Raw genomic sequence first — 22,873 nt, forward strand, 5'->3', positions numbered from 1 at the left:
CCAGGGCTGTTTTAATGCAACTTGCAATTCTCTGTGATGTGTCATTATTTACTTCCAGTTCCATTGAAGTTTAGTGTAGAGAGGGAATGCCTTAACAGCAGAAAATTGTCATAGTATGAAAATACCCTTGATCGTGGTGGAATGGCTCCTGCTTTGATCCTAAGAATCGCGTCACACACTCAGATGGAGAGAAATATATACATTTTGTGTAATATAATTCATTCAGTATATAACAGATATTAAATGGTTGAAGAAAATGGTTGAAGAAAAATTGATACTTTATTTTTTTGGACGCTACTTGGATTTAATATCTGTTGATTTAATTATACTACCAGTTTGCTTTTGTACTGTTATATACTGAATGAATTATATTACACAAAATGTATATATTTCTCTCCGTCTGAGTGTGTGACACGATTCTTGGTTTCTTGCTACTTATGTTACACACATTGGCTTTATATTACGATTGTTTCCTGCTTTGATCCTGCTGCACCACTGAGCAGAATTTATTACAGCATTTATACCTGGCCTTTCCTTTTAGCTCAAGTTTGAAGCCTTTCTGCAATTTAAGGAGGCTTCTTCCAAATTAAGCGGCTCTTGCACTGGAGAAAGAGCCACAGGCATTGGAGTTAGGCTGCTTGGATGATGGTTGGCTCTACACTGGTTTCTGCAGCCAACCAAATTTTCTTTTGGAGTAAAAAGAGGCCACACTCTTCAAGTGAGTGAAGTAATGTTATGATTTGTTTTACTACTTTTCCATGTATACAGTTTGAGGAGGAGGGAAAGGACATGAAGTAACCAGCATGGAGTAGAGCCCCTCTATGGCAGTGGTGGCGAACCTTTGGCACTCCAGATGTTACGGGCTACAATTCCCATCAGCCCCTGCCAGCATGGCCAATTGGCCATGCTGGCAGGGGCTGATGGGAATTGTAGTCCATAACATCTGGAGTGCCAAAGGTTCGCCACCACGGCTCTATGGTCTGTGCGGCCATAATCAGTTCCATTTTATTAAGAACAGACAAGAACAGATGCAAGGAACGCAACTTTGGAACCAAGCAGTAGAGAGCCATATATTTGGTTTGGCCAGGGTATTAAGCCAAGATGCTGCCAATATGTGTTCAGGTCAGAGCCTGCTAATTCTAATGTTGACATTCAAAGACTTAAGTGCCTTTCTCTGAAATATCTTCAAATCCTAATAGTCTAAATATGATTTCATGTGAAGGAAAGATGTGTCTTCTTGGGAGTAGTTGCTTTATAAGTCTGAGGTATTTAACTGTGGTTGCTCAGTTAACTTTAATCTGACCTTACTAAAAGATATATCTGTGTCTTCTTCCAGGACCGCCAGTAGGGGTGACTTTGTCTTTTCTGCTGATCGCCTGGTAAGTGGATCCTCCCTCATGCACCACTAGGAACAGCCCATGTTGGAAAATAGTTTGTTTTTTTCTTTTTAAGCTTGCTGTTGGCTCTGTATCTCTGGATAGCCCCAATAGGCACAATGATGCTGTAATATTACATATGGACAATAGGCATGTTCTGATGCTGTAATACTACATAGGTATGCCCAAACACATGCCTGTTTGGCTCACTTCCAGTTTGCCAGGGGCGATGCCCCTTTGTAGTGCAAAGATTAAAAGCATCGCCCTTATCTTCACCCAGGATGGAGGGGTAGGAATGGCTCTGTTTTCCAACTTCATTGTGGTTATTTTGATGAAGGGAAGGGATCCTAGCTGATCCCTGATCAGCTGTGAGTTGGCTGTTGACTAACAGGCAGCTGCAAGATTGTTCAGCAGTTATTCAAATCCCTCAGTGCAATCTGAATGCATTCCTTATCAGCTCACAGTCTGATCGTGAGTGTTAAACAAGGTAAGTTTTTCTGTCGAACAGATTCACTGAAAAATTTGCAGCATTCCTAACTCTGTGCATATTTACTCTAAAACCAGCGGGCTTCCATATAAGCGAGGTTAGAGTTGGACTGTTTGTACCTTGAACTGAATTATGTTTTTTTAAAAAATGACTGAATGAATTTCTTTGCCTTTCAGTAAGCCTGACTCCAACAGGTGGAAACAGCATTCTGTTTTAATAGATAAAAGCCAAAGTTTTGAGAGGTTCTGATCGCCTGACGTTTTCAGCATGATCTTGGTTTACACTGTATTCAAAGGCAGGGACATTTGGTGGGCAAAGTAGATACCCTGTTTCCCCTAATATAAGACATCCCCGAAAAATAAGACATAGTAGAGGTTTTGCTGAAGTGCGAAATATAAGGCATCCCCCGAAAGTAAGACATAGCAAAGTTTTTCTTTGGAAGCATGCCCAACGAACAGAACACAGGAAAAATAAGACATCCCCTGAAAATAAGACATGGCACATCTTTGGGAGCAAAAATTAATATAAGACACTGTCTTATATTTGGGGAAACACGGTAGAGAGCTTTTGTTGGAGGGGGACATCAATAAGTTGTCCTCAATCTCTCAATGGAGAAGTCCCCTTCATGGGTAAGACCAATGTCATTTTACAACCATGGAAATGTCTTATTTTGGGGGATCCTTCTTTGTTTACAGACCTTTTGGACTACTTCTCATGTGACAGTTGTCTTAAAGCGAAGATACTCTTTCAGAGGAAAAAAAAACGCAGCATCTCCAGACGATGCCATGTATTGTTGCTGATTTGGGTTCCAGGCACAGATAACAGCAGTAAAATAACTATTCATTCTACCTTCACATATGGAAGAATATCATATGATGAGTCACTTAGTGACTCACAGTTTCCGGTGAACAGTGATGAAAGTTCTTGCTAATTAGCACTAAACAGTTCATGTTTTGTGTGTTTGAACACTGAAGAGTTAATTGAGCCAGTGTGATGTAGTGGTTAAGAGTGGTGGACTCTAATCTAGAGAACTGGGTTTGATTCCCCACTCCTCCAGAGGAGCAGCTAGCAGCTAGCTCTAATTTGGTGAACCAGGTGAACCAGGTGTTCTTTCCCTGCTCCCACACATGAAGCCTGCTGGGTGACCTTGGGCTAGCCACAGTTCTCTCAAAACTCTCTCAACCCCACCTACCTCACAATGTGTGTGTTGTGGGGGGAGGAAGGGAAAGGAGTTTGTAAACCACTTGGAGACTCATTACAGGAGAGAACGGCAGGGTATTCATCCAGACTCTTCTCTTCATTGTATTGTCGAAGGCTTTCACGGCCGGAATCACTTGGGTGCTGTGTGGTTTCCGGGCTGTATGGCCGTGTTCTAGCAGCATTCTCTCCTGACTCCACTTGCTTTCCCAACATCAGATCTTCTCTTCATTGTTTGTGTTTTAGCTGAAAGCCACTGCCTTGCTTTAGAACAGCCATTCTCAACCAGGGTTCCCTGGTACCCTGGGGTGCCGTGAGCAACACTACCGCCCCTCCCCCCTCATTTTTGTGGTGTCTCCCACCGGCGCCAGCAAGGACATGGAGTCTCCCACCGGCGCCACAAGGTCAGCAGCCACCCCCACCCCCAGTGCTTCCCTTCACCCTAGGAGGGGAAGGTGGGGGATGTGGCAAGCAGGGGCAATGGGAGGGGAAGGTGGAGGGTGGCGGCAGGGGTACCGTGAGATATGAAGAGTGAGGTCAAGGGTACCCTGACCTCGAAAAGGTTGGGAAACACTGCTTTAGAAGAAGAAGAGGAGTTTGGATTTATATCCCCCCTTTATCTCCTGCAGGAGACTCAAAGGGGCTTACAATCTCCTTACCCTTCCCCCCTCACAACAAACACCCTGTGAGGTAGGTGTTTACCCACGCAAATGACTGTTGTGTCTATTTTATTTGTGACTCTGTATTTTAGAGCATCTTGAAAGGCAAAAACGACCAAGTTGTGAATGGTGTCTTTGGTAGTTCAGGAGGAGCAGTGGCAGTTTAGGCTGGGAAGGGCGTCCAGGGAATGTTCCCCACTGAGCCGGTGTCTGCTCCTCTCTCCTCACTGAGGGTGTCTTGCCAGCTACAGGAGGGAGGAAATCTTCATCGCCCAGGCCCTCAAGTACACAGGCAAAAAGCTCAACTGTCTAACCAATGTATGATTTGTTCAGTAGAGGGCTACGAGTCAATAGCAAGTCAGTGTGTAACCTCTAACTGTGGGTTCTGTGGGGCAGAACTTGGAAGGAGTTGCAAAGAACTAATTTTTAAAACAAAATGGTTTACTTCCTTAACAAATGTACTATCTGAGACTTTTAAGGAAGCAACAACTGGATGGAAAACTCCTGGTGTCCTTTTACCGCTGTGCTATAGAGAGTGTCTTAACCTAGTGCATCTGTGTATGGTTCTCCAGTTGCACAGTGGCAGATAGGAAGGCGCTCCAAAGGGTGATCACTACTGCACAGAGGATTATCGGCTGCCCTCTCTCCTCCTTGGAAGAACTTTATAATTCCCGAAGCCTAAAAAAAGCCCAAAATATTCTGAGGGACCCGTCTCATCCAGCACACTCTCTTTTTGAACTGTTACCATATACACCTGGTAGAGCCGATACAGTGTCTATCAACACTAGGACAAAGAGGCTTAGAGACAGCTTCTACTCTAGAGCTGTAGCTATGCTAAACGCTGCGGCTTCGTGTTGATGTGTTTGGGGCTGTGTAGGGATGGGTGGAGGAAGGGGGAAGTGAGGATGATGTATGAGTCTGAAATTGTATGAGTATGATGTATTGTATGAAATTGTATGAGTATGATGTATGAGTCTGAAATTGTGTGCATCGAGGAATGCTGCTGTAAATTTCGTTGTGCGTGCACAATGACAATAAAATGCTTATGCTTATGCTTAAATAACACTTTTAACATTAACAATTTACAGTCCTTCTAGGTTGCATTTCAAGTCCTTATCTTGACAATCTACTGATAATGCCAAGTCCAATTCTTCCTGCTGGTGGTTGGCTTATGAAGACTTCAGAGGCTTGGTGAATGGGATCCAAGATGATGAAGGTCCCCAAATGAACTCCCATCAGCTACATACATAGCAAGCCTTGAAACAATAAATTCTAACATTTACAAATATAGCAAAAATAAACAACTCCCTTCCCACTAGTTCCCAACAATCTTTGCAGTTACCTTAAACAAGGTGTTAAGAGCTTATAAAGAATTAAATCAAGGTCCCAGCCTGGTAGCCTTGCTTCCTCCAACTTCACCAGTTTTTGCAGCCTTCTTGCTGCTTTGAGTCTCCACCCCTTTCTGGGTCAACCCATTCTGAACAGAGGGGTTACAAGTGCAAACCACTTCAAATGCAACCGGCATCCAGCAGCTCATTGGCATAGCCATGGGGTTTTTGACTGTGCATTTTCCCTGCGGGCTTCCTAGTTCTGCATGCCAAATCCATTTGGCAACTTGAGTCGTGCATGTTGATTACAGTTGAGGGAAAATCAGAGTCAGATCCTGCAGGTGTGCCCAAACACCCTTTTTACCTGGGCATTGAAAGCAAGAGATTGTCTAATGACTGCGCTCAGAGCGCAGAAAGGATGGGCAGGATGATACTTTCATTTCTGCTCAACAGCTGTGAAACTTCTATGCAGCGGGAGACTGAACTCGGAGCTTTCTGCAGGAAGGCGGAAGGAAAAGAATCAGGGTTTTCTGATCTCCAGGGTGTATGTAACATTCACAGGGTGCCATGTGACCAAGTGATTGTGAAATGGCTTGGGAAACGTCTTACTAGCATGATTTTATCCGTCATGACGAGTGGTTTCTAGTATGCCAAGACCGAGGAACAAAGTCCATTGGACTTATTTCTTAACTACTTATTTCTCAACTACTGTGGTATGGCAGAGGGAAATGCTCATGTGCATGTTTACACTGAAGGTGTGAGAAGGGACCTTTGGTGGCACTGTGGCCAGCCCAGGGACCGGTGGAGAAAGTGACACAGGTGGCAGAAGCAGTGGCAACATGGACTTTGGAATCCCCAATACTGAGACCGCTGCCTCTTTGGGAAGACCATGAGCCCGGCTGTCCATGGCAGTGACCTGTAGGATGGTTGTGGCCAAGGCCAAACGAGCTGGAGCAAGCCTAGGAGGTGCTTATGGAAACCATGGGTGGGGGATGGAATTCCATGGGGCCTTCCACTGTCTGGGGTAGAGTCAGGCCTGTGAGGGAAGCTCCAGCTACTGTGTTTCCCCGAAAATAAGACAGTGTCTTATATTAATTTTTGCTCCCAAAGATGCGCTATGTCTTATTTTCAGGGGATGTCTTATTTTTCTGTGTTCTGTTCGTTGGGCATGCTTCCAAACAAAAACTTTGCTACGTCTTACTTTTGGGGGATGCCTTATATTTCACACTTCAGCAAAACCTCTACTATGTCTTATTTTCCAGGGATGTCTTATATTCGGAGAAACAGGGTATCAGGATGGGCTTCAAGGGGAGGTGAAGTAGGGCTACGTTGTCAAATTAAAAAAAAAATGTTAAGAAAGCTTTGCCTCAGCAGGTTCATTTCAGGTTGAGATAAACAAATGCCCTCCTCACTCCACCCCGCCCCCTCAAGCCTTCTGTAAATCTTGGCTCTTGCAATCAGATTCTGTTTAACAAAGTTTTTTCCCTTTGTGAATCAATGCCTGGAATTCCAAAGTGGGAAGAATACAATCATCTTTTTTGTACAAAATATTTGGAGCTCCTCGCTGCATACCTTATGCTGTACTCTGCTTAGAGGCAGGACAACGCCTGCTAGTTACTAGGGCCGTGGTGGCGAAGCTTTGGCACTCCAGATGTTATGGACTACAATTCCCATCAGTCTCTGCCAGCATGGTCAATTGGCCATGCTTGCAGGGGCTGATGGGAATTGTAGTCCATAACATCTGGAGTGCCAAAGCTTCGCCACCACTGCACTAGGGCATGGCTAGTTACTCTTAAATTCTGGGCTCACCTGTGTTTCAATCCTGATACCAGTAGCCTCACCTACCGTATTCTTCCCCAGCTTCAGGCCTCTAGGTCAGTGTTTCCCAACTTTTTCGAGGTCAGGGTACCCTTGACCTCACTCTTCATATCTCACGGTACCCCTGCCGCCACCCTCCACCTTCCCCTCCCATTGCCCCTGCTTGCCACACCCCCCACCTTCCCCTCCCAGGGTGAAGGGTAGCACTGGGGTGGGGAGGGTGTTGGCTGCTGACCTTGTGGCAGGCCCTGCCCCATGGGCCAGCTCCATGTCCTTGCTGGCGCTGGTGGGAGACACCACAAAAATGAGGGGGGAGGGGCGGCAGTGTTGCCGCGGTACCCCTGGGACATGCTCACGGCACCCAAGGGTACCATGGTACCCTGGTTGAGGATGGCTGCTCTAGGTGACGGTCTCTAGTTGAAACAAAGATACTTTCTCTGGGATTCTCTTGGGATTCCCTACAAATGTTATCTGCTTCTGAAATCTATTTCCCACTGAAGAGACAGCTTCTAGATCAAGAATTCCAAACTTTGCAGGACAAAGCTCGAAGCAATTGTTCCCCTTCCACTGCAACATCAAATTTAAAATTAATCAGATGGCAGATTATTTGATCCTACTTTCTGACCCTAACCAGAGGTGGGCAATTTCCAGGGCACGTTGTAACTCTTTCCCTTCTTCAGTATTGCGAGGGAGGTTAACTAAGACTGCCCAACAAGACCGAAAATGCCCCCACTGTATTTCTGAGGTCCAATCTATGGAACGTATTCTGTTTTATTGTTCTAAATATGAGGAGCTTTGGACCAATCTTTTTGTTTCCTGTAAAGCTTGATGAATACTCAGTACCTGGGAAGGTCATATTCTTATTAAATACTGTATATACTCGTGTATAAGTTGACCCGCATATAAGTCGAGGCACTTAATTTTACCACAAAAAACTGGGAAAACTTATTGACTCACGTATAAGTCGAGGGTGGGAAATGCAGCAGCTGCTGGTAAATTTCAAAAATAAAAATAGATACCAATAAAATTACATCAATTGAGGCATCAGTAGGTTAAAATGTTTTTTTTGAATATTTATTTCAAAGAAAAAACAGTAAACTGGCTTTGTAGGAAAGTGGAAAAAGAGGGTCAACAAGAACAATATGAGGTTCTCAGCAGTAACTTTAAAGAAGTACCAAAAACCTAGCAAGCTCCAGAGGCTGTAACAAGGCAGCCCTGGGCAAAGCTGTAGCCCTGGGCAAAACCTGAGTTGGATGCCCCCCCCCCCACTTACATGGGCAGCCACTCCATCATCTCCAGATGATACCCTGAAATTTTGGTGCCGATACACCCAAAAATGCACCCCTGCAGGAACATCCTAGAAATTTGCCTAAGAATCTTTGATTCTGCATTGAGTTTTCCTTGCATTGCTGTCGAGTGGGGGTGTGCAGGCTGTGGGGGCACGCACATTTCTGAAGGCACAGTCTCAAAACTTTCAGGGTCTCATCAAGGGACTGCCCTAATGATACCCCCCAAGTTTGGTGCAGTTTGGTTCAGGGGGGCCCAAGTTATGGACCCTCCGAGAAACCTGCATAGCCACCATCTCCTATTAGCTCCCTATTGGAAACAATGGGGATAGGGGCACCCCTTTGGGGAGTCCATAACTGCTTTGGACTCCCCTGAACCAAACCTCACCAAACTTGGGGGGTAGCATAAGGACAGTCTCCCTGATGATACAGCTAAAATTCTTGGTGCTGCTAGCCTAAACACTGCGCCCCCTGCAGCCAAAAATGCAAAACCACTAAAATACCCAAAAACGAACCCAGCATTTTGATGCCCCCCACATGGTGATGCCCTGGGCAGCTGCCCACCTTGCCCAATGGGCATTACGCCAGTGCTTAGCTCAACCAGCAACCAAGCTAAAACACAGGAGTTAAAATCCTTCAAAACTGGATTCCTCCTCCTCATCTGTATGTCCAAATGTAACCCAACTTAGATTTTAAGAGGGATATTATCAGAAATGGAAAATCTACTATTAGCTTCCATTGTAAACAATGGGGGGATGGGGCACCCTTTTGGGGATCAATAACTTTGGATCCCCTGACCCAAACTTCACCAAACCTGGCTGGTATCATAAAGAGACTCTCCTGATGAGACCAGCCAGGTTTGGTAAAGTTTGGTTCAGAGGGTCCAAAGTTATGGACCCTCAAAACAGTAGCCTCATCTACTAATAGCTCCCATTGAAAACAATGGGGAATGGGGGCACCTCCTTTGGGGGTCCATAACTTTGGACTCCCTGAACCAAACTTTACCAAACTTGGCTGGTACCATCAGGAGTGTCTTCTGAGGGTACCCTGAAATTCTGGTGTCACTAGCATAAAAACTGCGCCCCCTGCTGGCCGGCAAAGTAAAAACACACACAAAAATTTAATGACCTGCATATAAGTTGAGGGGAGCTTTTTCAGCATTAAAAATGTGCTGAAAAATTCGACTTATACATGAGTATATACGGTAATTCTTTCCCTTTGATTGTAACCTCTGTAGCCAAATTTCTTCTTGACACATTGGAATAATTTACTCTGTATTGGTCCTTCTGGCATAGGAATATACTTGATATGCTTTGGTTTGTTAGTGTCTGGTCTTTTCCCTTTTCTTTTTTTCCTTTTCCTTTTTAATGCCTAATAAAGGTTTGTTGAGTTGAGAACAAAGTTTTGTTTTATGAAATACTAGCGGGGCCTGGCCATGCGTTGCTGTGGCAATTGTCCTTCTCATCACAGTCCGCAACCCACACAGATGTCCATGCAGGTCCAATGATCCCCAGCATAGCCTTTTGGGGTGGTCAAATGGAATCCCTCTTTCCCTTTTCAATTCACATTGTTATATGGTGCTGTCTTGTTTTTTTAGTATAAGGTAACCCTTCCCATTCCACAGTGGAACTGTCCAGAGCGTGAATCCTGCTGTCCATGAGGCTGGTTGACACACACAGTCCTAGCTTGGGGAAGGCAGAACTGGGGCAAGGAGGCTATCCCAGTCAGGCAGCAGAGGCAGGGTGGTGAGGCGCTCAGATCGAGGCCAGCTCCCTGGGTTCTTAAAGGGCCATGTGCAAAAGAAGTGGAGCCAGTAGTGTTGGTTCCCCCCCACCCCGCGGATTTTCTTAGAAGAAAAAGGCAAACTCCAGCTGGCTTTTAGTACAAGAGAGCTGTGGCAAATATGGGTGAGGAAGTGGGTAAGTGGTGGTTGGATGTGAGGGAGGGCAGAGTGAGGATGTGTATGAGAGTGTGTGTGTTGTGTGGTAGCAGTGGGTGAGGCACAGAGAGTGAAAGTTACCTGCGTGTGAGGAGGGTGAATCCACCTGACGTTTCACATGGCAAAGTGTGTATGTGTTTCACTTTCACTCATATTACCTACCAGTATTACCTATTTACTGTTTGCAATGCTCATCTCTGGCCATTTGTGCGAACATTGTAAGGGCATACCAATCCCTCAGGCCATAGACGTGCTGCACGAACATTCTAAGGGTGACAGTTAAGCACAGCCAGCTTCATGGCCTGGTGCGCCAGGAAAAAGACGTTTTACCTGGCTCAGGTATGGACTTTCGGCGATTTGAAGGTCCAATTACCTGGCCACAACAGGGAGGAACGTCATGTGAAAATTTGGGGGCAATCCGTCCAACCGTTTCGGCGTTAAGGCATGACTAACAAAGTCACTGTTATCTTTTTATATATATAGATGGGACCTTGCTGAGATGGTCTTCCACACCCTTAATTTCTTCCTCTGTTCTACAGATCAGGCTTGTGGTCGAAGAGGGGTTGAATCAGCTGCCATACACAGAGTGCACAGTAACCACTCCAACAGGTAAGAGAGGGGACGCACCGGTTAGCTAGGGTTTGGTGTGAGGCTAAACAGCAGGTGCACATTGTGGATGAAATACGATGAAATCAGAAGTGCTGCTGAGAAGTCAATATCTGAGCTGTTATTTCTATTTTAACAGGCGCTTAAGGCAAAGCTGCAGAATTCATGACCCATCAAGCTGAAAAAGTCCTGGCAGGTGGCTGACAAGCCCTGTCTTTTCTTTTTTTTCTGTTTTAGCTGTCAGCAAAGCAGAGGGTTTATTGGGTCCCTGGTGGGCTGTGTTTGAGCTTTGTGAGTCACCCCTTACTAAGGACTGCTGAGGAAATACAGGCAATGTCTGTTGAGCCAATGCAGCGTAGGAGGCTGGGGTAGGACAGGGGAGGCCCAGATCTGAATCCCTTCTCAGCCATGAAGTTCTACTGGGCCAGTCTCTCTCTCTCTGGCCCTTTCCGCACGGGCCATATACGGCGCCCTGGGGACGGCAAAAACGCCGTCCCCAGGGAGCCGTTCACACAGGTGGCGCTGCTAAAATGCAGCAGCGCCGACCTGGCTTCCCTCCACTACCCCCAGGGCAGCGTCAGGCACCGCCGGGAACACACTGTTTTCCCCGTCCCTCTCCCACTCACCTCGTCGTCCTGCATCGCTCTACTGGACTGCTGAGACCCTCCCTCACTGTCCTCCGACCCCTGGAGGTCGGAGGGCAACGTGGGCGAGTCTTAGGAGTCCAGCAGGGCGACGAAGGCAACAAGGTGAGTGGGGGGGGGGGACGGGGAAGAGGCGGCTCTCCCGCGCCGGCCTCTGCAGGGGCCGTTCCACCGGCAGAATTCCTGCCAGTGCAGGGGCGCCCTTTCTGCAGTGCGGAAAGGGCCTCTGTGTTACAAATACCTCTTGGGGCAGTTGTAAAGACAAAATGGAGGCAAGGAGCTCTTGGGGAGGAGGGTGGATACAAATGTCACGGGCAGAATCAACTGTAAAATACTCTGCAAACTGTCTTGTTTGGCTTGCACCACAATTGTGCGGCATAAAGTGCCTGTAGCCTGGCAGAATTCCACCCAAGGCAACACTGAGCGCTTTTACTGTTTCATGAGCAGCTCTGTCCTCAGTGATAGGGGCAAAAAAATAGTCAATAAACAGTAAATGCTCTCAGTTTGTCTTGAATTTGTTCTGCTACTTTAACACCCCAGTCATTTGAATGTTAGCTATATCTGACACACTGATTTCACCGATGGATGTGGTTCCTCCTGGGGCATGCAGGCGATACCTGCTGTCAGTCATATTCAGGTTGCATTGCCATGAGCTAGCAGAAGTGTGAGTGATTCTCCTGGCTGTTAGTCCTGGTAGTAATGGGTCAGACTTGCCTTTAGTGGGCCCTCCTGCTAAGTGTGAGATTTCTTTTCTCCACATCTCTTGTCATCTTTGAACACCATGGAGGGGGCAGATGAAACTGGGAGCACAAGGAGGCCCCCTCCCAGTCGCTGGAATTGCTGGCTCCAGAGGCTCCCAGTCACAATTCCCCTGCAGTTGAATGATGAACTTAAAATCAAGCCGTGGGCTGTTGTTGCATCATTTGATCTGTTCTGCCAGGATGGGTCGAAACTTTAGAAAGGCCGTTTTGGTTTTGATACGTTCTGATGAACTGATGAACCGTCTTGTCCCATATGTCCCAAACTGGCCTCTGCACTCTGCAGAGGCCAATTTGCTGGTGATCCCTGGCCCCTCCATGATGCGGCTAGCCTCTACCCGGGCCAGAGCCTTTTCAGCTCTGGCCCCCGACTGGTGGAACGCTCTCCCTCCAGCTGTGCGGGCCCTGCGGGATCTCAGCGAGTTCCGCAGGGCCTTCAAGACTGAGCTGTTCCGCCAGGCCTTTGGGGAGGCTGGCTGCTGATGCCCCCCCCCCCATTAACATCTGTGGATCCTGCCGTCCCTCCCCTCTTTAGGGGATTAGTTAGTAGGTCGCTTCTTGTTGTATTATTTATTGTATTTGATACTAATACGCTGCTTTAATAGGGTTTTAATGATTCAAAGACTATAGAGCCATATTATTATGATTTATTTAATGATTTGAGATTTATTGATTTTATTTTGTGCTCTATTCGTATATTCATGTTCACCGCCCTGAGCCCTTCGGGGGAGGGCGGGGGTGTGTGTGTGTGTGTTTGTGTGTGTGTGTGTGTATAAATATATAAATAAACAAATAAATAAATAAAAATTCCCCTGGCATGAAGTTGTGATGGGGTCTTTTTGTTGCCCACTTGGAAACAATGTTAACTTGCAGTAAAATATTCTATACCTTTCTAACAGGATACAAGTACGAAGGAGTGAAATTCGAGAAGGGGAACTGTGGAGTCAGCATAATGAGAAGCGGTAGGTCACTTGTTCAATTTGCATTAAAATGTGTTGATACAATAAAATCTTTGAAGATAGTGGGAGACCGGAGTGCGGAAACATTTGGGGCATCACGGGCATGATGTCACTTCTAGGGAAAACCCAGAAGTGATGACACGCCACTCTAGCAATTGCAGGAAACTGTAGTAAAACCACAAATCCCAGCAATTCCTGGAGAGGTGTGATGTCATTTGTAGTTTGTCTGCAAACGTGACATCATGTCACAGCCCGACAGTCTTTTGTGTTTTTCTTCTAGTACCAATCTGAACCAGAGATAGGACATCCCTTGCCCCAACGGGGGCTTTGCAGCCCTATCCTAATTAAAAATGGAGGCATTGAACAAATATCAGTAACTATAAGATGCTTAATTTTAGTAATCTTCAGGAAAATCACCGAAAAGGCTATAACAAGGATATGACAGAAGGGGAATGACTTCTCCACACTAACAATTAAATATTCCCCACAGAAGTCTTGTTATGTATGTTTGCTGTATGACTCACATCCCAATGGACATCAAATGCATAGTGCTACTAAATGTTAAATAAAATATTAACTGTTTTCCTAGAGGATGTAAACTCTGATTTCCCTGGTCTCGTTGCCTGAGGTCTGCATCATTTTTTTCTTGGATTGTTTTGGCAGTCTTTGAGTATTCAGGAAAAGTAAATTCAGAGGTGGGATCCAGCAGGTTCTCACAGGTTCCTGAGAGTAGGTTACTAATTATTTGTGTGTGCCAAGAGGGGATCACTAATTGGTGATTTTGCCACGTGATTTTTGCCTTAGTTATGCCCCTCCTCTCAGCAGTAGCGCGCAGAACTTGAAGCAGTCTAGCAGGAGGTGCACCGGCGTGCGTGGCAGCCTGCGCCTGCATGCATTCGTTTCCTGCCCAAGGAGCGGCGCAGCGGCTGCGAACTTGCCACGGCCCCGCTCAGGAATGTCCCGCCCCCGGAATGCCCGTCCACTCCCCCGTCGCGCCCCGCCCAGCCCCATTGGCGCTACGCCACAGTTTGAATCCCACCCCCATGGAAACCTGTTACTAAAATTTTTGGATCCCACCACTGAGTAAATTGTGTTGCAGGACTCAAGTCATGTTGAAGCTAGCTGATAAAATGCTTGATAGATGGGTCCTTTGATTTATCTTTTCAGGACTGTATGTAGCAGTGCTGGCCATGAGCATTTCAAATATTTCAAATACGGGTTTGCTTTTGGTTGATGGGTCACTCTCTCATTTTTTCTTTCCCTAAATGAAGGCGAGGCAATGGAGCAGGGTTTGCGTGACTGCTGCAGATCCATCCGAATAGGAAAGATCCTCATCCAGAGCGACGAAGAGACCCAGAGAGCCAAAGTGTACTATGCAAAGTTCCCGCCTGACATCTATAGGAGAAAGGTTCTCCTCATGTATCCCATACTGAGTGAGTACCTTAAAGGATTCTTTACGGGTGAAGCTGCGCCAGGCTCTAACTACTGGGCCAGAAAGGTGTCGCTGGCCATGAGCGACACAGCTGGGGAATTCCTCAGCTTTGTCAGCATTTGCACTAACTGAACTGCATCCGATGGCAAGGCGTTGACTGCAGATGCCCCATGACCACTTCACATACACGCTACAAGGGTCAGTGCTATCAGTCACAGACCAGGAAAGGGATTTGGGCGTCTTAGTTGATAGTTCCATGGGAATGTCAACTCAATGCATGGCAGCTGTGAAAAAGGCAAACTCTATGCTGGGGATAATTAGGAAAGGAATTGATAATAAAACTGCAAAGATTGTCATGCCCTTATATAAAGCCGTGGTGCGACCACACTTGGAGTACTGTGTTCAGTTCTGGTCGCCACATCTCAAAAAGGATATCGAAGAGATAGAAAAAGTGCAGAGAAGAGCAACAAGGATGATTGAGGGACTGGAGCACCTTCCTTATGAGGAGAGGCTGCAGCGTTTGGGACTCTTTAGTTTGGAGAGGAGACGTCTGAGGGGGGATATGATTGAAGTCTATAAAATTATGCATGGGGTAGAAAATGTGGACAGAGAGAAATGTTTCTCTCTTTCTCACAATACTAGAACCAGGGGGCATCCATTGAAAATGCTGGGGGGAAGAATTAGGACTAATAAAAGGAAACACTTCTTCACGCAATGTGTGATTGGTGTTTGGAATATGCTGCCACAGGAGGTGGTGATGGCCACTAACCTGGATAGCTTGAAAAGGGGCTTGGACAGATTTATGGAGGAGAAGTCGATTTATGGCTACCAATCTTGACCCTCTTTGATCTGAGATTGTGAATGCCTTAACAGTCCAGGTGCTCGGGAGCAGCAGCAGCAGAAGGCCATTGCTTTCACATCCTGCATGTGAGCTCCCAAAGGCACCTGGTGGGCCACTGCGAGTAGCAGAGAGCTGGACTAGATGGACTCTGGTCTGATCCAGCTGGCTTGTTCTTATGTTCTTATGGGGTGGGTCTAGTGGTGTCAGATGAGTGTCATTTGAGGCCCTGGACGGCCAACCAGGAAGAAGGATTCCGATGCTGGCAGCGGCTAGATTAGAAGGTGCCAGTTTTGATGCAGGGGGAGGAAGAGAAGCTTTCACAAACTGCAAAAAGGGAACAGAATGTGCACAATTTTGATGTTAGCATCAGTACTTCAATATGAAAACGCCTGTAAAAATGCATGACTACCTGACAGATTTCTCAGTCGTACCCAACCCTCAGTGGAAATGAATTCTGAAATCCATGAGATTTGTTTCAACATGGATCTTGAGGATCCAGATGTAAGTCTCCACCCTTAAGGACTGCACCTCTTTGCACAGCCGTCATCATCATCATCAAAATCTAAAACAAACAAACAAAACCATCATGCTAAGTAGCATATCGCGCAACAAGTGCTCTCCAGCATTTCTGATCTTGGGCTAGTGTTGCAGCCTCTTCCCATGCAATATTCAGTGGCTTCAGGTCTTGCTCGAATGTTCTCCGGGTGTTTCGGGGGGTCCTCACTGTCCTTTGGCATCAGGAGGTATCTACTTCATTTTGTACAGTGGATTGCCAACATTTTTTAGCAAGCATTTGCTGTGACTGTAACATCCTTCTCATTTACTACTACTACTACTACTACTACTACAAGGAGCAGCAGTGGCGTAGTGGCTAAGAGCAGTGGCTAAGAGCAGGTGCACTCTGATCTGGAGGAACCGGGTTTGATTCCCAGCTCTGCCGCCTGAGCTGTGGAGGCTTATCTGGGGAATTCAGATTAGCCTGTGCACTCCCACACATGCCAGCTGGGTGACCTTGGGCTAGTCACAGCTCTTCTGAGCTCTCTCAGCCCCACCCACCTCACAGGGTGTTTGTTGTGAAGGGGGAAGGGCAAGGAGATTGTCAGCCCCTTTGAGTCTCCTACAGGAGAGAAAGGGGGGATATAAATCCAAACTCTTCCTCCTCCTCCTCCTCCTCCTCCTCCTCCTCTTCTTCTTCTTCTACTACTACTACTACTACTACAACTACATCATCATCGTATTCTATCAATTCTACTATCATACTATCATATGATAGTAGAATTGTATATTAATCTGCCATTCCTTGGACATTTTTTGTTCTAGACTATTTCACTTGGGTCCTAGTGCCTACCTAGTTCTGACCCCAAGATTCTAGGGCCCAAGCAGAGCATTCTAGAACAAAGAAGGTCCAGGAAATGGCAGATTAATATACAGTTTTTTTTAGGTGGAAAAAAGTAAACTAAATTTTATTTATTTATACCCTTCCCTCCTGTGGTAGTTTAGGGTAGCTAAAACAGAAATACATAAATACAAGTTACATTAAAAGTTTAAAACAACAACTAAATATTAAAATAGTAGTAATGCCATGAGCTGGCCACTTGTCCCTTGCTTGTCTGAATCAGATTTTGTGTGCCCCCCCCCCCCCAGGCTTTAGGCTGAAGAGTTGCTGTCCAGCGTGAGACTGCTGATCATGACCACTCATTTTATAAGATGGTCCAGTTATTCCTTTTTCTCTTTTTCTCTCCCCTTCCTCTTGCCCTCTTCCAGGCACGGGCAACACTGTGATTGAGGCTGTGAAGGTTCTCATCGAGCACGGAGTGCAGCCGAACGTCATAATCCTGCTAAGTCTGTTTTCTACACCCCACGGTACATTGAAGCAATAGAGCACAGACCGCTGATATCAGGTTTTCAGATTCCGCACTGATATAGTACATTAGTCTGGCATTCATTTGTGATGCCTAGCCAAACAAAATTGTTTTGAAGAGTTCTCTTTTCCTCTCCTGTTGGCTGAAAAACAAAAGGATTGGATTTTTGACATTGTTTCAGTGTCTTGTAATAGCAATTCCATTGGGTCTCCTCAAGAAATCCATGCTATAGCCCAGTGGTGGCGAACCTATGGCACAGGTGCCAAAGGTGGCACTCAGAGCCCTCTCTGTGTCAGGCTCTCGAACGTGAAATAACAGAGACCATAGGAAAGTCCCAAAGCAGTTTATTTCTACAACGTGAAGAGTAACAGAAGAAGCTGAATCTAAGCTCTCCCGCTTAGATCCAGCGATTATATCCTTCAGTCCCCCTCCCATTTGATTCCCACCAAATGTGTTTCACAAAGTGTAACATTTGCACTACAGAGCTTCAAGAAATCTGGGAACGTTCGCACCTTCCCGCAGGAGGGCTGGCGCCAGGGAATTGCCAGGGAGGGGAGAGGGAAACCGGAAAGCATTTACAGGAAACATTTGCAATTCCCACACAGCAAGACATCTAGGCACTGACAGGCATGGACCTGACACTCTGTGGGCACGCATGCACAGAGTTCATCATGGGTTTTTTTTTTTTTTTAATCGCCCCCCACACATCTAGGCTGACCTGGGCCGCTGGGCACGATGTGTAGGTAACCCTGTTATGTGCTGTTAAACCCCACTGATTTTCATGGGAAGAGCTAAAGCACAATCCTTTACCTGGGAGTAAGCTCGGTTGCTGGCTTGCTTCTAAACCCTCCTAGGGCCGTGACTCACCCATTCAAAGTGTTGCACGGTTGCTTCAAAGCAAATCCACCGATTACCACCAAGCTTACTCCTGAGTAATGCGCGCCTTGGAGCCAACCATTTTTTTCTAAACCAGGGGTCTTCAAACTATGGCCCTCCAGATGTTCATAGACTACAATTCCCCTGAGCCCTACCACTTGGCCATGCTGGCAGGGGCTGATGGGTATTGTAGTCCATGAACATCTGGAGGGCCATAGTTTGAAGACCCCTGTTCTAAACTAAAACCTCAGTGTTCAGGTTAAATTACTGTGTTGGCACTGTGCGATAAATAAGCGGGGTTTGGGTTGCAGTTTGGGCACTCGATCTTGAAAAGGTTCGCCATCACTGCTATAGCCCATATAGAACAGTTTTTTGTCGTGACCATAGGTAAAACACTTGCCGTACACATAAAGGTGGATTCCACATGGGCCCAAAACAGCGGTGTGAAAACAGTGTAAAATGGTTTAAAACGGTGTAAAAAGGTTTACACCACTTTCACTCCTCTGTTTTTGGCCCATGCGAAATCTGCCAAAGAAAAGTTCTCAAGAAGTCCGCTCTTAACAATTTGGTGCGTTCTTAGAGCAGCCTGTTGTATGATGGCTTATAAAATTCTCTTTATTTTTGGCCAGTACAGAAAGGGTGTAGCAGAGAGGGTAAGCCTGCCATCCAGTTGGAAGCACTGAAGGAGAGGAAAAAAGAATGCATGTGGCCATATGCCTAAAACAGCAACTTTCCACCGTTCTACCCTTCCCTGTTGGTATCACTGGTAGGAACCCTTGAATGTTGCTTCGGGGACATTCTGAGAATTGTTATCACTGCATGTGGAGCAGCAGTGGCGTAGGAGGTTAAGCGCTCGTGTATCTAATCTGGAGGAACCGGGTTTGATTCCCAGCTCTGCCGCCTGAGCTGTGGAGGCTTATCTGGGGAATTCAGATTAGCCTGTACACTCCCACATACGCCAGCTGGGTGACCTTGGGCTAGTCACAGTTCTTTGGAGCTCTCTCAGCCCCACCCACCTCACAGGGTGTTTGTTGTGACGGGGGAAGGGCAAGGAGATTGTCAGCCCCTTTGAGTCTCCTACAGGAGAGAAAGGGGGGATATAAATCCAAACTCTTCTTCTTCTCTTCATGTCAGCCCACATCCTGTTGTAATCAAGACAGTCTTGAATGTGTGTTAGAAAGTACCCCCCCCCCCATTTTTTTACTGTGGTTTGCAGGAGAAACTGAGTAACGATGAACAAGGTGGTTTCTAGGGAAGCTTGTCGGCCATTGCTCCCTTTCTCACTGGGAAGCCCCAGGATACTGTGAGAGGCCAAGTTTTGAAAACCAGAACCCTACAGAACTACGTGGCTCTCCCTATTGTCCAGAGGCATAGGACTCTTCAATTATCCACTGTGTATAGGAGCTTCTGTGGCTTCCAGATTGTTGATTGTAGTTCACATAGAAAGGTTTATGCCATGCTGTTCTCAGCAAGTACTTAAATAAAATAATAGGATGAAGTCTGCAGATTAGTTGGGTTGGATCTAAATGCAAAAGCAAACACAAACTCTAGGATGTTGTGGGTTTTCCAGATTTTATGGCCATGGTCCAGCAGGCGAAATATCAGGAGAAACTACTACTGGAACACAGCCATACAACCCAGAAAACCGACAACATCCTAGTGATTCCGGCCGTGAAAGCCTTCAACAATACATTAAAGACAAACTCAATCCAGAGTCCCGGGGTTAATGGGCTGCTCAGTGGCAGAGTATCAGGCCTCTTCAGCACACGCAAAATAATGCGTTTTCAAACCACTTTCACAACTGTTTGCAAGTGGATTTTGCCATTTTGCACATCTTCAAAGAGCACTGAAAGCAGTTTGAAAGTGCATTATTCTGCATGTGCAGAATGAGCCTCAGTGTGACATGCTGAAGTTCCCAGGTTCAATTCCCGGTGTCTCCAGCTAAAAAAGGAAAGGATCCAGTAGTGGGTGATGTGAAAGGACGTCTGCTTGATTCTCGGGAGCCCGTCTGAGTGGGCAAAACTGGCCTTGATGGTTTGATTCAGCTGAAGGCTCCTTTGCGCGTTCAGCTGTGATGTGCTGGGCCGACCGCCTTCAACCCATTTCTTCCTTTTCCTTTTTTGAAGGTGCCAAATCAATCATCCAGGAATTCCCAGAGATCACCATTTTAACGACAGAAGTTCATCCTGTTGCACCAACACACTTTGGACAGAAGTATTTTGGAACGGACTGAAGTACATAATCATGTTGTCATTTATTACCATGTACCTTTTTTTCTACGTTTTATAATTAGAAGTGGAGGTGTCTGACTGTGTTTAACCCCTTTTTTTGCCGAAGGTAAAAATAGCTGGTTTGTAAACTTTTTTTTATTTAAAAGGGGAAATTTTTGATCTGCTTTTTTTCTATTTTTCTTGAGTTTGGGGCAACAATGAAGCACATTAGATTGCTACAGATGTCTAATAGTGCGTGTATCTAAATTGCTGCACTCAAAAGTCTCTTTATTTATTCTGGAGCCATTTTAATTGGCTGCTTGCTAGTGCAAAATAAAATGTGAAGGGCACCGCCTCAGGCCTGTTCTGTCCCATCTTTCTTGCATTCTTTTGGAACCTTTCAGAGGAGGTGGGCACTCAGCTCCGACAAGACCAAGTGGCCGGCAAAGCCCATCAAGCAGTAGCTGGAGGTTGTAGCGTAAAGATGGTCGGTTCTGTTCTCTAGCAACATGGTGCTTACGTGCCTGAAACAGACACTGCATCTCTGCAAGTCCAGAGGATGGCTCATCATTCCCAAGACGAACACTTGACGTCTACCTGTGCATGAACATGAACAGAGTATCAAGTGGCATGCGTTGCCTTGAGACCAAGACACTGCATTTGTGGAATAGCTCTGTAGATCCATTTCAGTTCTCGGTATTTCAGGTTGGGAGTATTTCAATTTGACTTAGGTCTAGTGATAAGTACGATGAACTTGTTATCTTGCGGGGAGGCAACTTTCTAGCATTTCAAAGCCACGTTTTGGCTGTCTTAGCCAATCGGTTGTGTTCTCTATGCACCTCCTATATTTTCTTCCCATTGATCATGGTAACTGTATGTATATATGCCTGAGGCACGTGGATACCCTGTTTCCCCGAATATAAGGCATCCCCTGAGAATAAGACGTAGTAGAGGTTTTGCTGAAGTGCGAAATATAAGACATCCCCCGAAAGTAAGACGTAGCATAGTTTTTGTTTGGAAGCATGCCCGGCGAACAGAACACAGAAAAATAAGACATCTCCTGGAAATAAGACATAGCGCGTTTTTGGGAGCAAAAATTAATATAAGACACTGTCTTATTTTCGGGGAAACACGGTATCACTTAGTAACAGTTCCAGCACTTCTCATGGAGGGATGTGCTTGAAAATGCAGTCGTGCCTGCTGAATTTTCAGAAGCCGGAGAAGTGGTTTGCTCAGTCTTCCAGTGCACAGTTCTTGCCCTCCCAACGACTGGCTATAATAAAATAAATAAATGCAAAATTCAGAAATATGCAAATGAGCATAATTTGTTGTGTGCAGAGTCAGAGCTCCTTAGTGCAGAATTGTTCGTGAACACTTAACTTATAAATGGTGAAGAACATTTTCCTAATTCTGTTAGAAATGAGAGCATTGAAGAGGTGTGCCTGTGAATGGGATTTCTTCTCTCTGACCTTTCTGAAAGGTTAGAGAGCTAAGAACATAAGAACAAGCCAGCTGGATCAGACCAGAGTCCATCTAGTCCAGCACTCTGCTACTCATAGTGGCCCACCAGGTGCCTTAGGAAGCTCAGATGCAGGATGTGAAAGCAATGGCCTTCTGCTGCTGCTGCTGCTCCCGAGCACCTGGTCTGCTAAGGCATTTGCAATCTGAGATCAAGGAAGATCAAGATTGGTAGCCATAGATCGACTTCTCCTCCATAAATCAGTCCAAGCCCCTTTTGAAGCTATCCAGGTGAGTGGCCATCACCACCTCCTGTGGCAGCATATTCCAAACACCAATCACATGTTGCGTGAAGAAGTGTTTCCTTTTATTAGTCCTCATTCTTCCCCCCAGCATTTTCAATGAATGCCCCCTGGTTCTAGTATTGTGAGAGCTCATCTTGCTTTGGAGAACGTTTGCAGGAACAAAGAAGAGATGGCTTCCCCCCAGAAAAGAGCCAAGATTGAGTGACCTGTTGTGCTTTCAAGACTTTTTTTCCTTATCTTATAAATCAGGTGCTCAGAGAAATATAAACTGAATTTATTTCAAAACCAGTATAATGTTGCCCCTGCTAACTGCAGTGTTCTTATGGCACAACATATTTATGCAAAACCGTTGTATATCAACTTAAAACTATTTGACACCAAGATGGAAATAAAAAGATCCACGTAGACTCCATTTGATGCAAACTGCACCTGTGGCCTCCCAAGTCCTAGACCTGGGTATCAAAACAGTGAAGGTAACACCTGGGCCTCCTGGCCTGTATTATGAAATGGGATGGCAATAAGACATGTCATGACATCATAAATGTAGTAAGTTTTACTAGATGTTCCAGGTGTGACCTGAAGATGTCCCAGAATTAGTTGATAGTTCCATAGGAATGTCAACTCAGTGCATGGCAGCTGTGAAAAAGGCAAACTCTATGCTGGGGATAATTAGGAAAGGAATCGAGAATAAAACTGCAAAGATTGTCATGCCCTTAAATAAAGACACGCGGTCGTGCTTAATCGCGACTTGGAATAATTCCTCAGAGCTCAGTTCTGGTTGCCACATCTCAAAAAGGATATTGAAGAGACAGAAAAAGTTCAGAGAAGGGCA

The 22,873-nt window shown here is 45.9% G+C and overlaps 1 protein-coding gene across 4 annotated transcripts in view; it reads left to right on the forward strand.

Annotated features, from left to right (window-relative positions):
• UPRT (uracil phosphoribosyltransferase homolog) overlaps window positions 1-21,581 on the forward strand; it is a 35,737-nt gene extending 14,156 nt beyond the window's left edge. For 3 of the 4 annotated variants that reach the window (XM_048514915.1, XM_048514914.1, XM_048514912.1), the window contains exons 2-7: window positions 1,337-1,379; window positions 10,630-10,699; window positions 12,998-13,060; window positions 14,329-14,490; window positions 17,095-17,193; window positions 20,195-21,581. In XM_048514915.1, the coding sequence (XP_048370872.1) occupies window positions 1,337-1,379; window positions 10,630-10,699; window positions 12,998-13,060; window positions 14,329-14,490; window positions 17,095-17,193; window positions 20,195-20,301 (544 nt within the window). In that variant the 3' untranslated portion in view covers window positions 20,302-21,581. Of the gene's footprint in view, window positions 1-1,336; window positions 1,380-10,629; window positions 10,700-12,997; window positions 13,061-14,328; window positions 14,491-17,094; window positions 17,232-20,194 lie in introns of all 4 variants that reach the window. The other variant, XM_048514913.1, reaches the window with a different exon arrangement.
• The last annotated feature ends 1,292 nt before the right edge of the window (window positions 21,582-22,873 follow it).

Source organism: Sphaerodactylus townsendi, linkage group LG13 (assembly GCF_021028975.2).
Source record: "Sphaerodactylus townsendi isolate TG3544 linkage group LG13, MPM_Stown_v2.3, whole genome shotgun sequence".
Lineage (NCBI taxonomy): Eukaryota > Metazoa > Chordata > Lepidosauria > Squamata > Sphaerodactylidae > Sphaerodactylus > Sphaerodactylus townsendi.